The sequence below is a fragment of the Notamacropus eugenii genome, chromosome 6 (genome assembly GCF_028372415.1).
Source record: "Notamacropus eugenii isolate mMacEug1 chromosome 6, mMacEug1.pri_v2, whole genome shotgun sequence".
Taxonomy (NCBI): Eukaryota; Metazoa; Chordata; class Mammalia; order Diprotodontia; family Macropodidae; genus Notamacropus; species Notamacropus eugenii.
In genome coordinates, this window is record NC_092877.1 from 213,921,439 (window position 1) to 213,944,956 (window position 23,518).

The following is a 23,518-nucleotide window of genomic DNA, read 5'->3' on the forward strand; positions in this document are numbered from 1 at the left end:
TTTTCTAGAAGGATAATTTATTTCTCTCATACAATAATGAGCAATATTTTACTGAATAGGGTCATTTAATTAGATAAATATATCCTCTATAAATAGTGAGAATTCTTTCATATAATAACATCATGCTATTTTATAAAATATATTGAATTTTGAAAATCTTGACAAATTTCATCATTCTGGATGGTTTATGATCTGCAGAAAGTCTGTTTTGTGAATATCAACTTTCAATACATTATTGAATTATTTAACCAAGATAGTGGAGTTTATTATTCATTTCAAATAGGGCCCTTTAACAGGATCCTAGCAAAAGGAACGCTAAATTTCATAAAAAAAAAAAAGTTAGCTTTAAATCAATGGAGCTTCTGAGAGAGAACCAGTAAAATGGGTGCATGTCCGTAGTAAGAAAAATATCCATTATTTATCCATTATGGTATCTTTACCATTTTTTTCAAAGCAGACAAGTCTCTGACAGTCCAGTGGAATGAATACATCATATTTAAATTGCTCTCAGTTAAGTTTATAAGCAACTTCTCTTCAGGAAGTTTAAGCTCTATTATCATCTTGTGACCCAAATGACCAATGTTGAGACTGTAGACTCTATGGAAAGTTTAGCTTTTTGTGTATTGAGATGAAATTATCATAATGACACACAAGTACAAAGCCTGGCTACATCCAGTTCAGCTAAATGGTGTATGTTTATTTAGAAATATTGGACTTTATTGATTAATCTGGACTCACAAGCATTCCAAACCAACAAAATTCTTCTTGGAAAAAAATGTTTGATACTGAGTTAAAAAACAACAACCACAAAAACAAAAACTCAACAATTTCACATCTGATCAAAGAAGCCAGAATGATGTGATTATCATGGCCATATTTGGGTCAAATTGTGACCAATTTAAACAGAATTCTGGTATAATCACAATGCAGAAAATGCTATAACTCTTCAATCATGTGTTCTATCATTCTTCTCACATATTTGACTCCTGGCTAGTTCATCCTGAGATGACACAAGTATTCATATTTTGATAAAGAATTATTCTAATATGAGTTCTTTTTTGTTTTCTTTTTCCTTTTCATTTTGGGAAGGAATCTTTGAGGTAATTTTTTAAATTGTGCTATTTGCATAAATATACGTGTCACATTTCAACCTCATTAAAACCCAGACATCTAGAATTTAATCCATGAGAACAAAATAGTTCCTTTTCATCAACAGAGTGATCCTTTATGTTCCGAAATGGCAAGCAACATTTTGGGTTAGTTTTGACCACATTTTAATGCAGGTGCAAAAACTTAGCTGCAATTGGATGAAAAATGGAGGATCTTTGAAAAATTCAAGGATTTTCTGGAACCTCATTATAACGGTATTTGGGGAAATGGCTCTAGTGCAGTATTACAGGTGGTGAAAGAACATTTAGCTACCTGTCTTGTACATTCAGTGATATATTTTCAAAGACCCAGGACTCAAAAGTTCAAATAGAGGATGACTTTTTACCAGATTTCAAAGGAAATATAATGAATCTCCAAATGAAAATTAGGTGAGCAAATCAAATCAAATCAAATTTATTGTAAAATTTTTTTCTATCTCTGTAGAAGTGGTTGGAATGCACATATGTATATATTCACATATATACATATATATGGTGTATATATGTACACAATATACATTATGTACATGTAAAAAGGTATAACTAATGTATACTTTATTTTTGATTTATATAACAATATATTTTATATAACTTACTTTTTTAACATAACATATGTAACTAGACTAGAATTATAAATGCCTGTGTATGTGTGTACATACATGCGTGTATATACATATACATGCATACATACATATAGAGAGGAGAAAGATGATGATGAAACTATGAACTATATATTTATATATACAATACATATATGTGCATGTATACATATACAATAGTTCTAGTGAGTGATATGTCATAAAAACAATCATACAAAAATCTAAGTTTTTCAGATAATAATAAATTACAAGCTTTACTAAAACCCTATTCTGATATCTCAAAATGATGTGGAGATTGTTCTGGAAGGTCCATATAACTCTCTTTAGTTTTTACACCCACCATGCATCTCTCGATCAATATTTAGGTGATCTGTAATTTTAATTCTTTGCAGAGTGTACTACTTTGTGATTAATTCCTATTTTGCATCACTAGACAAAAATTGGCGTTGAAAAGAAGTTTGGGATCATTAAAAGCAATTTTCAATTTCCCAAATGCAGTCTAGTCAGCTCTCTTATGCAGTGTTTTGGGCCCAGTTAGTTGTCCTCAGCATCAATCCAAGAGGACCTAATTGACTAGCTCTATGGAAGGACCATTCAATGCCGTATCATCATCTAAGCAATAGGCCTTCTATATTCACTAGGTTTCCTCATGTAAATAGTCAGCTAAACTCATTCAGGAGGCTATGCAATGGTTCATTGTCTAGTATGATCAGTAATGTATCAACTTCCAATAGGACCATCTGGAGAAGCTCATTAACCTTAGGAAATTCCTCTCCCCTTTGGATTTGGCATTGAGAATTCTTACTGACAAAGATGAATAAGTTTTTATTCCTAACTAGAAACTGATAACCACAACTTTATAAGAAAATATTCTCATTCTAAGACATTTGTATAACTGTAACTATTTGAGACGGAGAGCATAAAGAATGTGTCTTTTTATAAGTAGTCACTATCGCCTATAATGACATCTAAGAGAGGGTTTGGATACAGTATCCCCTGACTCCTATGTCAGCTCTCTGTCAACCACATCACATTACTTCTTTGCTAAGAACCTCTCTAGCTCACTTTTAGATCTCCATTTTGAAAGAGACCTCATTTTTACATCAACTGCCCTCTATTTTTTTCTAGACATGGTATAAAGCAAACCTAAACAGAAACACAAATATGTGTTATGCCATAAGCGATCCACAAAAAAGCACTTGTTGTGTAAGGTGGACAACAGCTGGCTGTAAATAAACATGGTGTGTAATCAGTGTGGTGGAGCTCACATACCACCTCAAATTGGGACTGAGTTGAGATGTCTGGAAAATAATTTTACGTATTTGATTTTTGCGACTTTGGACATATATATATATTCCTTTCTTCTTGCTCACATTCAAAATTTGAAAGCTCCTTTAATGAAAATATGATCTTTTGGGTTTTGGATAATATCTTATTGCTTCATTGGTTCATTATTTTTGTATTTTACTCATCTAGTGCAAGAGAATATTCTCTTACTAGGCAACTGAGTAGATAGAGCACCAGGCCTAAGTCAGGAATACTTGAGTTAAATCTGACCTCAGACATTTACCAACTGTGAGATCCTGGGTAAATCACTCAACCTCTGTTTACCTCAGTTTTCTCATCTGTAACATGGAGATAATAATAGCACCTCTCTTCCAGGATTGTTGTGAGGATCAAATGAGACAATAAGTGTACAGCACTTAGCATAGTGCTTATCATGTAGTAAGCACTATATAACGTTAGGTATTATTACACTAAGATGTATAGAAACCATTTTAATTCTCTGATTATAAATTCATTCTTCCTCAGTATACTTATGCTTGACTAAAAAAGTTATTTTGTGTTATCTTAGTAAGTTCTCCTCTTAAAATTTGTCTTTAGATTAAAAAAATGACATTTGAAATATCTATGTATATATTTTCTTTTCTGTTTCCCTGTAACATTTTATCTACATGTCAATGTACTCCTTTTTTGAAAGGAAATTTTAAAAAATAACTTTCTGGAACCTCATCTGTCCCTCCACCCTTTGTAATTTGCCCTGAATGATGCTCAACACTTGATTTCCTTTTCTCATTTCGTCAACCACTGCCATGTTCTGATTCTCAGAATTGGCCTTTCCATGACTTAGAATACTCATGTATTTAGAATACTCATGCCTTTCCCCCTTTCACATCATATCTACCCACTCTGCCATATTTATTCCATTTTTTTTCACATTGATTCTTCCATCCTGAATAAAGTTATTGTTAGGGGAACTTCACCTTCATGTTCCTTTTTTATAGTATATTTTGTTCCTAATTTTGATCTTTGTAATCATGCCATATTCTCTATATCCAAATGTCTAACTCACAACTTGTTTCTTGTTTTTGTCATTCCTTTATTGAGCTTTGCCCCACAAACCTAGCCCTGCTGAAAACCAAAATATTACCTAGAGAGAAATAAGGGGATGAATGAGATTTATCCTGCCTGCTCATCCTGCATGTTTATGAATCACTTAGATGTAAATATCATTGAGTAAGCATTGTGCTTCCTCTGTTTAAGAAGATATTGTCGGAGCCCAATAGTTCTAGCATGTGAATCCCACCCTTTCCAATTGCTTTCCACTGATCAAATTTAAATTTCCCACCTTGACACTCTTCTATATTCGCTCCATGTTGTTTCTCATATTCGTTTATTTCTGTATTTACTCATCTTTATTCCCTAAATCTTAGCAGAACATATGATTTTCCTCATCAATTATAAATTAAAGATCATGGATTTAGAGCTGAAAGGAATCATAGCCATGATCCAGTCCAATTCCTCATTTTTCAGAAGAATAACCTGAAGCTTAGGGATGTTAACTGACTTGTCTTGGATCACAGAATGAGGAAAAGCCTGAGGTGGTATTTGAATTCAGGTCATTAGGATTTCAAGTCTAGTTGTCTCTTCATTACAACAATATTTGCTCTTCTATCAACTTCTTGTACCTTTCTCTAGCTATTTAGTGCAATGGCTACTTCTCTGCATTTTACCTATCTATCTATCTATCTATCTATCTATCTATCTATCTATCTATCTATGTACACATATATACTTAAAGAATGATTTCGCCTGAAAGCCTGCACAGATAGATTAATGAAGGTGATTGTAGTATGCTTAGCATTGCAATTTACTCTAGACTTGTGTAACTTGTCAAATATCTTTTTATAGGATAATATTCTCATGATCTCTCTCTGTTTTTATCTTGTTGGCTAAACTTCTTGGTTATTATTCTTTAAAAGCAATTAAATTCAATTCTAAGTTCTCTCTAATGTGCCTTATTTATTATAATATTTCTAAAGATGAATAATTACTAATAAGTTATAATATAAATCAAAGGATGGCAAACTATGGCCCATATATATCCTAATATAAATGAGCGGAAGAAAACTTGGATTGAGTATGCACTTTAACTTGAATCAATGAGATAAAGATGTTGCTAGTATCTCAATAGAGAAATTTAAGTTAACTTACTTTTACAGATACCATTAACCTTGCTATTCATTTAATGGTGAATCACTTCACTCACCAGTATGCCTAAATAGATGTTCTTTGCCTAAATTTTGATGTAAAGAAAAACTGATGACATGATTTATTTGGGAGTTTTTGTTTTGTTTTGTTTTGGACTAGATCTGATATAAGGAACTCCTAGTGAGAAAATGAATTTCCAGTGAATATCAGCACTCATAGATTTTGTTATTTTAGGCACTGATAGGTTATGCGACTTGCCAGGGTCAGAAGCTATGTGTCACAGGCAGGGTGAGCCCAAGTCTTGATTCTGGCCATATCTCTTTCAATCAAAAGCTTGAAAAATTCTAATTATTAATAGGGCATAAAATTTTTATTGTCAAAAATGTGAAGTTTTTTTTTTTTTATGTGCAACTGTGTGTGTGTGTTGGGGGTTGGGGAGAGGGCAGGGGTAGGGAAAATAGCATGATTTGCCTTTTTGAACAGTCTTAGAAATTTTAACAAAATGTCATGTTTTCTTAGTGATTAAAGAGCCACTAGTAAATCAGCAGTTAGATTTATTTCTGTTAAAAATATACTAGAGCTCCAAGGCTACTACAGGGCATTTGGGGACCGGAAGTCAGAAGATCAATAAACGGAAGTAATGTGTTTTCTCCCAATTTGCTCCTCCCCTCCCCCTACTCTGTGCTTTCCCTTTGAGCCTAACCTTCATTAGCTGTGTCCTTAGCAGCTGCTGACAAGCAGGCACTCACAGCCTCATAGGAAGCACTCAGTCGTGTGTTGGGGTCTCTCTTTGGTTTGGGAGGGGGCTGTTTCCGTGGTGATGGCAGGCCACTGCTGTCATCCATGCTGAACACAGAGTGCAGGGAGGGAGATCTGATGGATGATCCAGCCAGAGACTGTACCAAGCCATCCACTGCCATGGGGACTGGAACTGAGCTAGAATGAAAGTGCTTGGGTACCCGGTTGACTGCAAGGTTGTCTTCAGAGATCTTTGCACTCTTGTCTGCAGCTCTTAAAGGAAAGAAGAAAAACACCACACACACATAACAGAAGAGATGCCCAGATGCATTATTCAAATGATAACAATGAACCTGTTCATGCAAACATAATAACAGCCTTTTGGAAAACAATCTCTCAACACCCCTGCTGTGACAAGAGGATGTGAATTCAGTAATCTTCTGACAAACAAATCCAGATGAAGCTGCTAGCATTTTTCCATTTCCTGCTTTATGATAAATCAGATCATTGGACTCCCCTACCCCCCCCCACAGACATAAATGCAGCTTTCCTTAAGTAGTTTCATATTGTTGATCAGGCATTCACTGAATGGATTGTTCACACTCTGATTATTAAATACAATCAAAACCTAGGAATTCAATCTGAATGATAATTTCTGGGAAATCCATCTTAATAGAAAGTTACTGATGCAGCAAATGTTGGGAGTTCATCATGGCTCCTTCTCAAAGGAGTACACTATTATAAAAAGCAAAGCATGGAATTATGGGGGTAACCCACACTACTTTCCTATTTCTGTCTCTTCTTCCATGCATCATCAGCCATCATTTCATTATGTGGAGTTATTTTCTCCATCATAATGATTTTCTTTCCCTTTTAGTCTATACGTCTTGTCTGTTGCCAAGTGTATTGCTCTTATCCAATAAACAAATTGACAAATCACTTGGTACTTAATTTTACATCTGGGCAAGGTTAGAAATTGAGATGATTGTTCAGTTCCAGCAGAGAAAATAATAAATATCCTTCTAGAAGGCATATGCAATTAATTCAGTAAAAAAAAAAGATACAGTAATAACAAAAGATGTCAATACATTTGTTTTCCAAATCATTTTTAAGCATTTGTTTTTATAATTATATCTCTTTATGGCAGAACATCAAAAGAGTTGGAATTCTTCTAAAAGATATAGCCAGTTGCCCATGTAGTAAATGAAATAGTTGAAGATGAAAACTTGGTATTCAGTATGTAATTTGTTTTCACTGTAATGTTTAATTACTGATTTTTCCTTACAAAGGAATTTTTTTCGTATTTAATCACTGGGATATTTGAAGCTAATTAATCAGAGATGACACTGCCATTTTTATTTTAATAAAAGTAATCTGACACAGGATGCAAAAGCAAAGGAGTGCTATTTCCAGTGAGACACAATATGGCATTATTGAGTTCCTGTGGAAAAATAAATATCAACTATGGTCAAAGAGAACAGATTACTGCTGTTCCATAGACTGATGCTACTATGTAGAGGTGTCCTTATCACTCACAGGTGGTTGTAAAATTTATATTTCTAGCTAAGCCTCCAAAGTAGACTTTCAAATGAAAAGAAAAAAAAGATGTCTTCACTGGAGAAGAAAATGTGTCAGTTGAGATAGTGACTAGAACAGATGCATTTCTCTGTATTGATTTCATGGCATCTCTTCTCTCCTAAAATGGCTCCTTATTAATTATCTTGGCAAATTTCCAGAAGGCTCTCTAAGTCAGCATTTATGTTTGGTGTGCTTGAACGAAAAAATTTAAAAGCTAAATTAAATCTGTTTGCTAAAAATAGAGCTATCATATACTTTAAAATAAAATTTGATACTGCCTGAGGTATTCAAAAAATGAAACAAGTATAGCATGAAAAATTAATGACCTTCAAAAGAGACTTCATAGATGGTCTAGAGATAGATGCATCTGTATTTATGACCTTGTTAAGAAAGATATTTAATATATTAACAACAATACATAAAACATTCATTGGAAGCTGTCATTAGATGATCATCATAGTTTTTACCAGACCCATGATTTCTTTACAATAAGAAACTCCCGCTGCGGAAAATTTCCTTACTGGTTCAGAACCTCACCTCCTCTGCAAATTGGTCTGAGAGAGTTGCTGGAGCTAACATGGGGTGAAATCATTTGCTTGGGTTCACACAATACGTGTGAGAGGCAGGATTTGGTCCCTTTGGTTCAGAGGAAAGCTCTCTACTACTGTATCATGTTGCTTCCCTACTCACAATCACTGATAGCAACCATAATGACAAAAAACAAATATAAAACCTCACAGCTATAATACTCTTCAAAACTTACAGTGTATTTCACATTCTACAGATCAGGAAACTAAGGTTGAGAGTTAAATGACTCGCCCAGTGTCACATAGCTAGTAAGTGCCTGAGGCCAGATTCAAACCTAGATGTTCCTAGAGCATTCTATCTGCTATACTATATCTATCTACTATACTGCCTCTAGCAAAATGTTTGCATATGACATATTACCATACATACTACCATAATATTTGTAAAGGGCTTGGCACTGGCCTTGGCACATACTAGGTACTTTTTCCTTGCCCCTTCCCCTTTGATCATTGATTCTTGGTGACCCTGAACTGAGAACTGTTCTGAACTCTTATGGTAATATGTGGACCAGTTTCGAAGGCTGTCAAAAATGTTTTCCACTTACCTTTTGATGCCTTCTTCTTGCTTGTTTCTGACCTCGAACTTTTCTCTATGGTAAGCTGTGTTCATTTCATTGCGGAGCCGGTCATTTTCTCGAGCTATGTCTGAAGCATTCTGAATGACCAGTGCATCATATGTTTTCAGGCCCATGTCTTCTGTGTTCTGGAGGAAACTCTTTACTGATGTGACCTCTTGCTGTCTGATGCTCATTTTCTGCAGCAAGTGCTGGCGTGCAAGAAAGCCTCTTATAACTGTCAGAAGAGGACAAAATTATGGTGCGATGAAAGAAATGTGAATCCAAAACACAGAAGCAAAGTCAAAATGACATTAAGCTGCATGACTGATAATGGGGTTACAGACTGATAAATATAAGCTCAGTGTAAAAGAAATAATGAAATGTATCCTAGTCACATTAAAATGAGGTTTAAAAATTCATTAATAGCTATCATAAATTCAAAGATTATGTTAAGAATATCATTTACTTGGATAGGTTACCAGGAATAATCTTTATAATGAGGTCTTTTATGTGTAAGTACATACTCTACCAACGCAGGGTGAAGCTCCTTTATGCTAAGACAAGTGTTATCAATGGCTGGGACTAAAAAAAATATTATCACCTCAGGGCCAACTTTCTGGTGCTGGATCTCTCTGAGTTTAGCTAAGGCTGCTCCTTTGATAACAGTACCTACTCAGAATTGTAATTTAAATATTTCTAGCTTGATAGGATCCGTCGAGCTTAGCATAGCTTTTTATAAGTCAGTGTCTACTCCATACCACAATGAGGTTTTGTTCTAGAGTTTAAGTTGAAGACAGCACAACTGCATATACACATACATATACACATATACCTGCATATGTGTATATACATACATATATGTGTGTATGTGGATTTTTTAACCTATGTTAACTTCTACATAGGCCCTAGTCTATGCTTCATTTAAGGCATAGATAGATAGATAGTTAGACACACAGACAGACAGACAGATACATAGATAGACAGACATAGATAATGTTTCATAGTTCTAGAGGAAAAAAGCATAGAAGGGCCAGACTACAGATACAAAGAATATATAATCTAAAAGACAAAGATTTACAATCTTTTTATAGGTATAAAACTTTATCAATTTGAGAGCAAAATACCATTCCCTTCATCCCACACTGATAAATCAATCATGATTACATTCACCCTTATTTCTAGCAATACAATCTTACTTAAGTATTTGAGACTCAGTGATGTTCTCCAATGCTAATAAGTCTTATATAAAATGGACAAAAGAAAGGATTTATTCAAAAGATTTTAATGTCACGTAGTTATAACTGTATTATCAATTTGGAAAAAGCCTAACTTCAAATGTTTGGCATTCCTAGAAGTGATGATGGTGAGTTCAGAAAATATTTCTGAATTTTAGCAGAAAAGGAAGGAAAGTAGGAAAGAAGGAAGGAAAAAAAGAAGGAATAAAGAAAGATAGGAGTGAGAAAGAGAAAGGAAGAATCCAAAGAATGAATACATTACAGCAAGAGATCTGTTTTACAAAATAAAACTAATTTTTTTTCTGTTTGGTAGCATGGGCAGGGGATTTGGGATAAGAGAAATCTAAAGTATTAAATGCCCTAAAATTGTCAATTTCTCTCAAATTACAATGAACTAGTGAGTTATCTGTATGATATGGGTTGATTACAAGAGCAGGGGGGTGAAGAAAATTTTCTATAAGTATGATTTCGGGAGAAAAATATGCAGACATTTAAAATGCTTACATTTTTTTCAGATGGCAACACTGAATGTTTACAGTTACTTTGGAATATCATGGTACTGTATTAAGTTAAACTGCCAAATAGTCACGCTGAACTAATATGAAAAAAAATTAAACAGCAAAAGGTACAATCAAGCTTCCATGAAAATAAACCCCCATAGAATAAAATGCAGTTAGACTTAAGAGCATCTTCATCAGAGAAAAAGCAGAACAAGGCAGGCTGGTCTTTACTCATTCTTGTTTCTTTTTTTTAAAAAAGAGGAGTGTATGTTTGGAAAGGGTGAAGTTCAGCGTAACTCTACAATATCTCCTTACTTGAACTAAAGAATTAATACGAACAAACCAGGCTTCTTCCTACCTCCACCCCTCATTGTTCCTACTCCTCCTCATATGACAACAACATTCACCCAGTGACATCTATTTCAAAGAATCTGAGGGACTCCATTTTCCCGTCATTATTCCCAACTGCCTTTTTTGATCATTTAAACTATACGATATGGCACAAATTGGCTTCTTTAGCATGAGATTAATTACTTCAAGAAAATGATTTGGCATAAAAAGAAATTAATTTCCCATTTTTCTTCTGACACTTTTATGAGATTTTTTAAGATGACAGAAAGAGTAGTAGATTTTAGACTCATAAAACTTTTTTTCTTTTGTCTGGAAGGTAATAAATACATATACTCAGAAAGATAATCTCCTGGTAATACAATTTGAAATTCAAATGATTACATTTATAGCAAAAATGTCCAGTCTCCTTTTCAAACCTTCCTAAAGTTGTATATTTGAGGGTGAGAGTGGAGGTAGGGTGGAGACAAAATGCGCACCCAGTAATTGGAAACAACTTAAATGCAAACTATTGAAAAATGGGTTCATTTTTATAAACATAAACTCTGAAATAATATTTTCATAGAATAAATTTATATTTTTGTATAGATGAAGAATATTTAGGGTGGAGAGCCTAGGTCAGGGTTATAGACAGTGCTGGGAATACCATATAATGCCTCAACACAACCTTTACAAGAGAAGAGAAAATGAATTCGGGGGATTGCTCAGAGAGACTTTTAAGGAATTTTTTAATTAGGGGAAAACTGAGTTTGCAATAGCGCTAGAATGCTGTGTCAGTGTCCAGACCATGTATAGTTCTGTTTGAGTTCAGTAGAATTGCTCCAACCTATACAGATTAAATCCTATGCAGATTAAATATATACTCAAAGTCATGAGGATGAACACTATTTACAAGTGAGAGAGTCAAAAAGGAAGATAAAAGAACTAAGGAAAACCTTGGGGAACCTCACATTAAACAGTTGGGAATGGAAAAGAGACAAGGAAAGTCTAAGAGAAGGGCCTTGATTATGGCATCTCTCAATCTAAGGGAGCAGATGGGCTTCATTCAGAGGGTCTACAGCGTCAAAAGCTGGTGAGAGGTCAAGGAGTATTAAACTTAGAGGGAAAGGTGCCATTTAATTTGGCAGTAGAAGCTCATTTGTAACATTTAAAAGAGGAATTTAAATAAACGATTAGGAGGCAAAGCCGGATTGTACAGGTTGATAAGAGTGGAAAGTGAAACTTATTTCAAGAAGTATGGAAATATAAGAGGAAAAATATTTTCTAGATGAGCCAGAAGAGTCAAGAGAAGGTTGCTGGTTTTTAAAAAATGTTTACTATAATATTTAGAGGCCAGTGGAAGAGAAAGCATTTGAAGATATTTGAGAGGGTGAATAATTTGAAGATGTCTGAGAGAAGGAATAATTTCTAGAGCAAGGTTCTGAAGGACATGAGAGAGGGAAACAGGACAAAACATAGAGGAGGACAAGAAGGATGGGAGGAGAAGAGAGAGGATGATGATGTGAAGAAGTTTTAAGCAATGGAAAACTGGAGTGAGCTTCCATAGTGTGATCTCTACCTCACTGAAGAAGGAATTTGAGTCCCCTGCCAAAGCTTTGATAAGTAGGAGTCTAGTTTTCTAATTGTGGAGAGAATAGAAAAGGTGTGGGAACAGATGCTTTGGGGATAAGCTCAAGGGTAGTCTAAAATGATTTGGATAAGTAGTAAAGGTGAGTTAGTGAGGGAAGCGAGCTGAAATTATAAACTATGAACTTGGAGTATGAGAGATTAATTTGTTTATGACTTTCTCTAGTTACAGTCTATATCTCTGGAAGGGTAGAAAACACAATGATCCCCAGGGATAAAATTTTTCAGGTCTGGAATAGGAGGGAACAGTAGGATGTCAGTGAGAGTAGAAGGTAACATCTATTAGAGAGTGGTTTCTAAAACAGTCATCATTGGGAGTGTGCTGGAAGCAGTTTCAACCAACTTGAGTGCACCATTATTAAACTTTCATTGAGAGTCTTCATACCTCAAAAAAGAGCAAACAATACAATTAAGGGTCTAACTCATGACTTTGTGGATTATTTTGGACTTAAAAAGTGATGGAGAACATGTTAATAATGAAGATTAAATATAAATAGTTTTCTTTGCAGATGATATGATGGTATATTTGGCAAATTCTAGAGAATCAACTAAAAACTAGTTGAAATAATGAACTTCAGTAAAGTTGAAGAATATAAAATAAACTCACATAAATAATCAGCATTTCTATATATTACCAACAAAGTCCAACAGGAAGAGATTAAAAGAGACATTCCATTTAAAAATGACTGCAGACAATATAAAATACTTGGGAGTCTTACTGCCAAGATAAACCTAGAAACTATGCTAAACACTTTTCACATACAGTCAGATCTACGCAATTAGGCAAATATTAATTGTTCATGGATAGGCTGAGTTAATATAATAAAAATGACAATTCTACCTTAATTAATTTACTTATTTGGTAACACACCAATCAAACTTCTAAAAAAATCCTATTTTATAGAGGTAGAAAAAATAATAGCAAAATTCAGCTAGAAGAATAAAAGTTTGAGGATATGAAAGTAATTAATGGGAAAAATGTGAAGGAAGGTGGCCAGCAGTAGTAGATCTCAAACTATATTACAAAGTGGTAATTATCAAAACAATCTGGTGCTGGCTAAGAAATAAAGTGGCTGGTCAGTATAACAGATTAGGTATACAGTACACAGTAGCAAATGACTACTAATCTAGTGTTTGATAAAAGCAAAAATCCAAGCTTTGGGAGAAAAAATTGACTAATTGACAAAAAATTAGTGGAAAAACTGGAAAACAATCTGGCAGAAACTAGGTATATAACAACATCTCACACCAGATACCAAACTAAGGGCATAAAGGGTGATATCATGAGCAAATTAAGGGCATGAGGAATATTTTAACTGTCAGATCTATGGATAAGGGAAGAATTGATGACCAAACAAGTAATAGAGAGTAATACAGGATATAAAATATATTGTTTTGATTACATTAAGTGAAAAAGTTTTTCCACAAGCAAAGCCAAATCAACCAAGATTAGAAGAAAAACAGGAAAATGAGAAAAAAATTTCTAGTAAGTTTCTCTGATAAAGGTCTCATTTCTCAAACATACAGAAAACTAAGTAAAATTTATGAATCATTCTGCAATTGATAAATCATTAAAGGATACAAACATTACATTTTCTGAATAAGAATTCAAAGACATAAAATGCTCTAAATCACAATTAATTAAAGATTGTTTAATATCACAGAAAAGGATATCCTATGCTGGAGGGGATGTAGAGAAATTGGGACATTAATGCTCTGTTGGTGTAGTTATAAACTAGTCCAATCATTCTGGAAAAGAATTTGGAACTATGTCTAAAGGTCTATGCTTAACCTTTGACCCAGGAATACTTATACCAGTTCTATATCTCAAAGAGATCAAAGGAAAAGGAAAAAGTCCTATATGTATGAAACTGTTTAAATAGTCCTTTTTGTGAATTCAAATAATTCAAAATTGGAGAGATGTCCATCAATTGGGAAATGGTTGAACAAGCTGTGGTATACGATTGTGATGGAATAGTATTGTGTTATATGAAATGATAAATAGGATGGTTTCAGAAAAAACCCGGAAATTCTTATGTGAACTGATATAAAGTGAAGTGACCAAAGCCAGGAGATCATTGTACACACTAACGGCAATATTATATGATGATCAACTGTGAGTGACTTGTCTATTCTCATCAATACCATGATACAAGACAAATTTCAGAGGACATATAATAAAAAATGCTATCCATCCACAGAGTAAGAACTCATGGAATCTCTAAATGCCAACCAAACCATACTTTTTAAAAGATTTATTTTCTCCTGTTTCTTTTTTTGGGGAAGGGGGGGGGGAATCTGCATTCTCTTTTGCAACAGAGCTCATATATATATATTTTTTAGTTTTAAATTTATTTTAAACTTAAATACAAAATAAGAAAAGAAAAAAAAATTGCCATGTACAGATCAGAACATGAAAGAGGATTCAGCATAAAGTAATAAATTTCCATTTCAAGAAAACCTGTAAAAGGAATACTATACATTATTTTCAAAGCTGTCCATATTTTCTTTGCTTCCTTGTATGTTTTCTTTTGCCCTCTGTTGTGCACTTTTTACTTTATTTTTCCCCCTTCCTGCCTACCTCCCAGAAGGCTACAATTAAGCATGGAGATATTTATATCTATTTCTCTATCTACATATATATCTCTACCTACATATACACACATACATATATATGTACACACATATGTATACACATACACACGTATATACACACACATGCATGCATTTACATAGATATCCATAAACACACACATGTATACACATATACATAAGACTGCATTATGAATATTTCTACTTGCCATCTGTTTCTCTGAAGGTGTGGATAGCATCTTCCTTCATAAATCCAAGCTCTTCCATATTTTTCTAATTCCATCAGCTCATCATTTCCTACACTGCATTACTCTGACCGAATCATGTTTTATCTGGGAGATTTATCTATGAGAGTTTTTTTCCCCCAATTTTCTGCATACTTCTATTTTTGGCTATATAGGTTTTGTCAATACAGGGAAATTTTAACTTAAAATAGCATGATCCATTTAACATTTCAACACTGCGCTCACCATGGTTTAAGGTCTGATGCTACTGAATCTGGTTCCTTCATACTTTTTCAATATGGCTAATACTGAAATGTGTTTTGCATGACTGCTCACGTACAATCTATATCAAAGTGATTGCCTTCTCAAAGAAGGAGGAGCATAGGAAGGGAATTTGGAACTCATAAATTACTTTCAAAAAATGACTTAAAATTTTATTTACAGGTAATTGAGAAAAAAAAAGTAAAAACATTCTTTTTTTTTTTAAGTTTTCTGTGCACTCCCCCTCACCCTACTCCAGAGAGTCAGTTGTTTGTTATTTATCATCAGAAGCCCTGCTGAGTGTTGTCCCAGCCTCTGCTTAAAGATCTCTTGCAGTATTACTATTACCCTTCATATACAGAAGTGAATAAGAAAAAAAAGTTTTGTACACTTCAAGTTTAGAAAGAATTAACATGTGCATGTATGTGTATACTCGCTTGATTCTTCCAACAATTTTATGAAATAAAATATGCTATATAAAATCTTCCCCCCCGGACCCCCGATTTCTTCAGGTGATAAACTTAAGGTGACAAAAGGTCAATGACTTGTCTAGGGAAATACAAGTACTAAGTCAAAGAGAAAGGACTTCAGGTATAGGTTTGACTCTAAATCCACTCTTCTATGGTGCCCCTTTCTACAATTTTTGGTCAGTATATATGTCTTACATCTCAGGCACAAACAAAACCTCCAAAACTACATAATGCAATGATTCTCATTAATTTCTCTTTTGGGGAGATGGAATATACATTCTCCTTATTACATGTAAATCTATGAAAGTGTTTTCCATAGAGGTTATAACATATTGCATGCTTATGTATGGGTCAGAGTTTTGGGGTATTCCTTGTAAACTTGTCTTATTTTCTAAAATACTAGTGTTCTAAATATAAAAAAAAAAACATTTACCAAAAAACTTTTAAAAATGACAATAATTCTCCACTTTCTAACTTTCCATATAGTTCAAATTTGTGGCAATGAGAACAAATTAAAATTATTTTAATTAAATTGATCTAAACATGTTTTTTTCCTGTTAAACTAAGTTTTGAAAAGCATTTAAAGATTTGTCTAAGCCATGTCATAACAAAACCAAATGAAAGAGAAAAAGAAATGTGTAAGAAATGGATTGTTTTTTGCCCAATATATGTTTATGAAAAAAACATTTTAAATGCTAACCAAAATTTCAAAATATCAAAATGATAAGTACAGCATACATATACTTTCCTGGACAAGTCATTAGCTTTCCTACCCTCAATTCCACATCTGTAAAATAGAGATAATGATAATTTCTACCTCACAAGTTTGTTGTTATAATAATTTTATGTATTAGTCACTATTATTTTGGCATCAGGTTATTTCTCCCACTCTTGGAACAGAAACTGGAGTATTTTATTTCTCTCTCTATATAAATGGTACATGAAGTGTTTTCTTTCTGGGGCTTTACCAGATAGTGTGACCATATATAAAATTCCAGGAGTAAATAAATAATAAGATCATAGAAAAATAGGATTCAGAGATGGAAAATACCTCAGGGATCATGTAGCTCAGTCCCTACACACACACACACACACACACACACACACACACACACACACACACACACACACACACACACACACACACACACACACTGAATCTGTAGTTTCATTGGTAAAGGATTCCCAGGATGGAACTTTGCTAGCAATGCTAATCAAATAGCAATTTATAGTTACTGTAGCCTGGGGCATTGAGTTACACCACGAAATGTGTCTAGAAAAAGGTCTTAACTTACTTTGAGGCCAGCTCTCTGATCCCTTTCATACTGCCTTTCTGCAGAACCTTCATTGATGAGGAAACTAAGATCCAGAGAGTTTTAAGGGGCTTTTCCAAGGTCACAAAAATAACAAGTAGCAGAGAGGAGACTTGAAGTCCTCTCACTTCAAATTCGTCATTTCTTCCACTGGTACTTAACTTTAATACACACATACACTCACAGAGTGTATATTGTGTATGTATATACACACATATACATGCAGATATATACATACATATATATATATAACCTTATATTTCTGTTATATTTCAGTATTTTAAGAGATTTGTTTTTATCAGTATACATTATCCATCCCCCATCACATCTTATACTTTTATAGACTTCAGGGCCTAAGTTTAAGATCATAACCTCATATAATGCATGAGGTTGAATTAAAGAAGAATTGAGTTTAAAATTTGCCTCAAAAACTTATTGGTTTGATGACTCTAGGTATAACACTTTACCTCTCAGCCTCACCCTTCTTATCTGTATAATAAAGGTAGTTGATATCAACTATTATGAATTATGGTGAGAATCAAATGAGATAGTCTGTTAAAGCACTTTATAAGTCTTTATAAGACTATGCAAGTGTTATTATTGTTAGAAGTAGTAGTAGCAGTAGTAGTAGTAATCTTAGTAGAAGAGGAGTAGTGGTGGTAGTTGTAGAGATAGAGTTGAAAGAGGTGGTAATAGAACTATTAAATTTTAGTAGATGGTCTTTTAGTGTTACTATGGCTAAAAAGTCATCACCGACTACTAAGATGATGATGAATCCTAAAAACTTAGAGCCTGAAAATTACACAACAAAAAGCCTGTTACCAGGTCTTTATATGAAACCTTTGTGGCTTGGGTGAAAAACTGGCAGTACCTATGGTCCTCTGACATTGACTCTGACAACCCAGGGTCAGCTCAATATCTCAAGAAAAAAAATCAGAGAATTTTAGTGGTTGTTACCGTAACATCTTTTTTGAAATTAGTAAAGAAAAGCTCAATTCCTCTTCTATATAGCATTAGAGTTATAAAAATTGCTGCCAATAAATGATTAAGTTAAGGGTTGATTAGCTAAAAAGGAATGTCTCTAACTCCTGAAAAACTGCATATGCAAATACTGTGCCAAATAATTAATGTCATGGTCCATTGAAAAGTGGATTCTACAGAATTGGAAAGTTGTACTTTACTTCCTTAGGAAATAAGTATGCATAACAAATAAAAACATAGTTCAGAAATATGAATGTATAATTATTAGCATTTAGAGATTAAAAAATTCTACTGTACCCAACAGCTTTCTATGGGTATGCAAAAAATACAGCTCACAAATATCCACATGTAATTGTTACCTTTTTGGCAGGTTATAATTTTCCTCTGGAGCTGAAGGCACAAATCATTGAGTTGGTCAGCTTGCCAGTATTTTAGAAACACTTTTCGGACTCCTGTCTAAAACACAAACAGCAGGGAAACATTCAACAACAAGGAAATACCAAAATGATGATGGGTAAATAATCACAGGTCAGAGATTTTTTTTTCTTCCAGGAGAAGACTGGAAGGCACATCAAAAGCAAAAGAGTTTCTTTTTTTTCCCCCTTAACAACATCACCTGCAATATGTACAAGTACATCTTTAAAGGACCTTCCTTTTCAGCAGTTCTGACTTTAAAAAATCAGTTACCAGTGTTTTCACATGAATATTCACATTTTTGGACAAACATAACAATAATATAGTGTTTGTACTTGTGCCTGTTGGTGAAAAAGTGACAGAACTTTATCATTCTTGCTTGGAGACAAGAGCTTAGATATGAATGAATTCTATTTATTCATCTCCATATACCTCTTTTTTTCTTTCCTTGTAATCTTTTCTTACCTTAAATTTATTACCAGAAATAAATAAAATGTAAAATATATGCAAATAGGAGTATTATCATTTTGTAGGACACAGATATTTTGCTGAACGTGTGGCTGCTTTGTTAAGCAACTTTATTTCTTTTAGAGTGTTACTTCCATAAGGTAAGACACATGTCTCTTGAATTAATCTCTGCAATGCAGATAACAGTTCAAACACGATTGTGAGGAAGAATGTTTAAAATTCTCAAGACAACAAAATACTTTAAACATTTTCAGACACATTAGACATTCTGCATTTTGATATTCTACCAAGTGATATGCTAATTAACAACCACTCTTATCTATTTATTAAGCACATCACCTAGGGAGTTCTAGTCCACTGTGAAACACACCTGGAGTACTCATTAAATGTCTGACATGATGATAATGATAATATTCTGTTCTAAGGTCTTCTTTTCTGGATGTTGGAAATCTGCTTTTGATAAATGAATAATCACCATCCAAGATTATGGTGTTGATTTCTGGTTATCATTTTCTTTACACCTGGTCTCTCCTTATCATCTATGTAAACACACTAACAAAGAAACAGTCCATTCCATTAATACTAATTACTGCTAAAAATCAGACTGTGGGAATTATTATTATTATTTTTAATTACAAGTTTGGCTTTAACTGATCTTGTTCCTATTAACTTATTATAATAATAAGACAAGAAAATGGGATTTAGCTCGGAGAGGGATCTTAAGGATCATTTACTAAGACCCTTTTTTTATTTTATAGGTGATAATACTGAAGACTAAAGATGAAAAACCACTTACTCAAGGTCACACAGGTAGTATCAGAACTAGGATTTTGATCACAGATATCTTTAGCTCTTTTCAACTTCTCTAATTTGGAATTTGTGTTAATTGAGATAGGAGGGAGCTGTGTTATGTTTACTTTTGCTAATCATACCCTCTTCAGAGATAATGAAAATTAATCATGTAAACTCAATGAATGACAAGGAGTAGTGTTTGAAATACTGAGGACAACAAAGTATTTTACTCATCTTCAAGTCCCTTGACGATTTTCCACTCACCATTCTCCCAACTGACATGCTAATTATAAATCACTTTTGTCTATATACTAAGCAGGTGTTTTAAGATTAAACTTCTTTGGGACAATAATTATTTAGTCTAGTTTGAGTTCATATGTATACTGTACTTTAAAGCAAAAAAATGCATGTTTAAAATGTTTCATTATTTATACTTTCAGAAATTCTGATTGGTCTTTTTCGATATCTATCATTTATTCACGTTGTTTTATTTTGATATTATATTAATTTATATTCATGCATAACTATAGTACGATACATACATGAATAAACCATATGTATATATAAACTCTATGTAGAAACACAGTTCACATTTTGTTCGCTTGCCTTCTATACCCTCTCTATTATAGCTTATAATGCGCTTATGAATATTTGAATAATCTGTGATTTCCTTAGAATACTTAAAAGCAAATCTATAGCTCAGGAAATAAACTGTGGCAATTTTCCTGAGGCATGTGGAGGTTAAGTGACTTGCCCAGGGTTGCCCAAATAAGTGTCAGAGGCAGAATATGAATTTAAATTCTCTTGACACCAAGCCCAATATTCTAACTTTTTTATGACATACTATCTCTACTGTAATTAAGGTGTCACAAAATAGATCTTGAATAGTAAATCTGAAAATTTTGCACAGAATGTCACATGGGAGATAATATTGTATTTTTTAGCGTACAACATCATGCAACAAAAATAGCTATTGAGGACATAATTTTCTCCCCTACACTTTCATGTGTCCTCAAACCCACTCTCACAAAACTGCTGTAATGGTAAGATCAACTCAATCAAGTACATGATAGTCATGAAAATACTTGTCCAATAAAATTATTGAATACACTTATTTGTACCCCAAGGAAGTCACTGATGAAAAAGAAAGGTTCCCAAACACCAAAATGTTTACTGCCCCTCTTTTGTAGTAGCAAAAGTTGAAAACAAAGTAGATGATGCCCATTTGTTGAAGAATGACTAAACAAATTGTAGTACATGAATGTAATGGAATATAATATTACTATTCTGTAAGAAGGAACAAATGAATTTAAAAAAATGTAGAAAGATATGAAATGATGCAAAGTGGTATCAGTAGATGCAAGAAAACAACACACGTGCATATATGTGTATATGTATTTATATATAACACATATATGCATATATATGATATATATGCTACAAAAAACACAAAACAATTGGAAGTGAATGTTGAAAGATTACAAAGAACTCCTTTGGTTCCAAGATATAAGAAAACACACCTTCTCCTCTCTTTGCAATGAGGGTCAGTTATTGCACACAGTTGTGTATTACTGTGTATACTGTCAGATTTTATATGTGTGTGTGTGTATAGATAAATAGATATAGATATATCTATCTATCCATACACATATAGAGTTTGGTTTTGTTTAATTATCTTTTCTTTTTAAGAAAAATTCTTTGCCATAAGGGAAGAATCTCTTACAAGGGGTAAGAGGAGGGATAAATGGGAAACTATAAATGATGTAAGAAATATAGTAATAAAATATATTTTAAATATATTTATTATAAGTCAGACCTATGAAATTTCACAACTATTCTATTCAAAGTATAATGTACATCTTTTCTATGACCAGATCCCACCCCCCCCCGCATATATATGTATATATACTTGCCAATAATCAACCAAACTTTTCCATTTTATTTGTGATTTAATGTAATAATTTATATGGTATGCATTAGAGTAGTTCTTACCTTTGGAGATTAGAAGAGAAAATTACTAATGCTTGTTCTTTTAAACATAAGTTAATTATTGGCTTTGGTCAGTAAAGTGAATATAGAGAGTATCAAATAATGTTACCTCGTATATGAAATTTTAAAGACACCATCAGATATTAAAAGGGCTCTTACATATGTCAAAATGTATTCAAGACTTAATTTCCCTGAATTTTTTTCTGTTTTCTGAGAAAATTTATGATGAGACTAACTACTTCAGTCATTTTTTTCTGGAAAGCCATTGTAGTAAATTCAATGAATCTGTTTAATCTGTCCATTCACATCCTCTATCACTAATATTCTTATAAAGTATGCCCATCTATGGGCAAATGTTTCAATAATGTGGCTTCTTAATTTATTATAATTTATTAAAAATATAAAATAACCTTCATTCTCTTGCATGAAGAGAAAATGTCATGGATATGTGTCTATATATGTGTATATATGTATGTGTATATACATATATGCATACACATGCATATTCCTTTGTAAATCACACCTTACCAATTGTTTGCTCTCCAAAAAATACCATTTTGGGCTAAAAGGATAAATATGGACCAGAGCATTTTAACAAAATGAGGATTTGTCTATAGGTCAGGCTAGTTACATGGTTCATTTGTCAAAAGAGAAGAACATCCTTTTTTATCTATCTGACCTTTCACTTACAGGAATAGCCCATACAATATTGACAATATTGACCTGATAGGCAAACTCAACATAATATTGATCTGATCAGTGTAATTCTGGAATAACATAATTAATGTATAATTCTTGTCTCATTACAATGCGGGTGCTTAAATGCTACTGTATTGTCTTTCACCCAATTACCTGAGATTTAAAGTCAATGGTTATGATCAGACTTTCTCAGCACTAAAACTCTAGGGGTAAAAGGCAGAGTATAGCCTCCTGATTAGAGTGCTGACCTTATTAGGAATACGTGGGTTCTAATCTCATTTCTAAAATTATGTGTGTATATGGACAAGTATTTTAATGTCTCTGAACCTCAGGTTCCTCATCTGTAAATGATACTTGAAGTACATTTTTCCTGAAGTGACTGTGAGTTTTAAATGCAATGATTTAAATAATTTGCTCTGCAAAGTATATATATGTTATTATATGTCAGCTCTCACTATTAATTCCACTGAATTCAGAACATATTTCATGTGGAATTAACTACCTCTTGTAACATAGTTTTGTCTTATATAATGTTTTCCAGAAAAAATTTACTAATGTTGGTTGAAGTATGACTGCACACTTTTAAAGGTAGGAGATTTGTTTTCATTTGCTTGGTTTTTCATATTTTTGTTGTTGAAATTGTAGCAGTTATCACCAACATTGATCTCCTTTTGAATCTTTTTAACTAAGTTTTTCGACCATGTTCATTATTTCTTAAGAAGTTCCTACAGGTAAAGCTTTAGGCAAATCATTCCGCCATGCCCTGGAGCATCCTACATTTCCATATTGGTTCATATTCAATCTGCTTGTACAGTATCTTACTCTCTTCTACAGCTTCTCCAGTACAACTCTCCCTGTGCAGATCTAGCTTTCAAATCCTTCCATGGGGTTTCACTGTTATATCTCT

General features: G+C 33.3%; 1 protein-coding gene across 1 annotated transcript in view; it reads right to left on the reverse strand.

Annotated features, from left to right (window-relative positions):
- Nucleotides 1–23,518, reverse strand: part of MYO16 (myosin XVI) — an 884,880-nt gene that overhangs the window by 81,298 nt on the left and 780,064 nt on the right. Inside the window, exons 31-33 of the mRNA XM_072621988.1 lie at nucleotides 18,609–18,705; nucleotides 8,688–8,934; nucleotides 5,943–6,250 (exon numbers count right to left, since the gene is read on the reverse strand). Of these exons, the coding sequence (XP_072478089.1) occupies nucleotides 5,943–6,250; nucleotides 8,688–8,934; nucleotides 18,609–18,705 (652 nt within the window). The remainder of the gene's footprint in view (nucleotides 1–5,942; nucleotides 6,251–8,687; nucleotides 8,935–18,608; nucleotides 18,706–23,518) is intronic.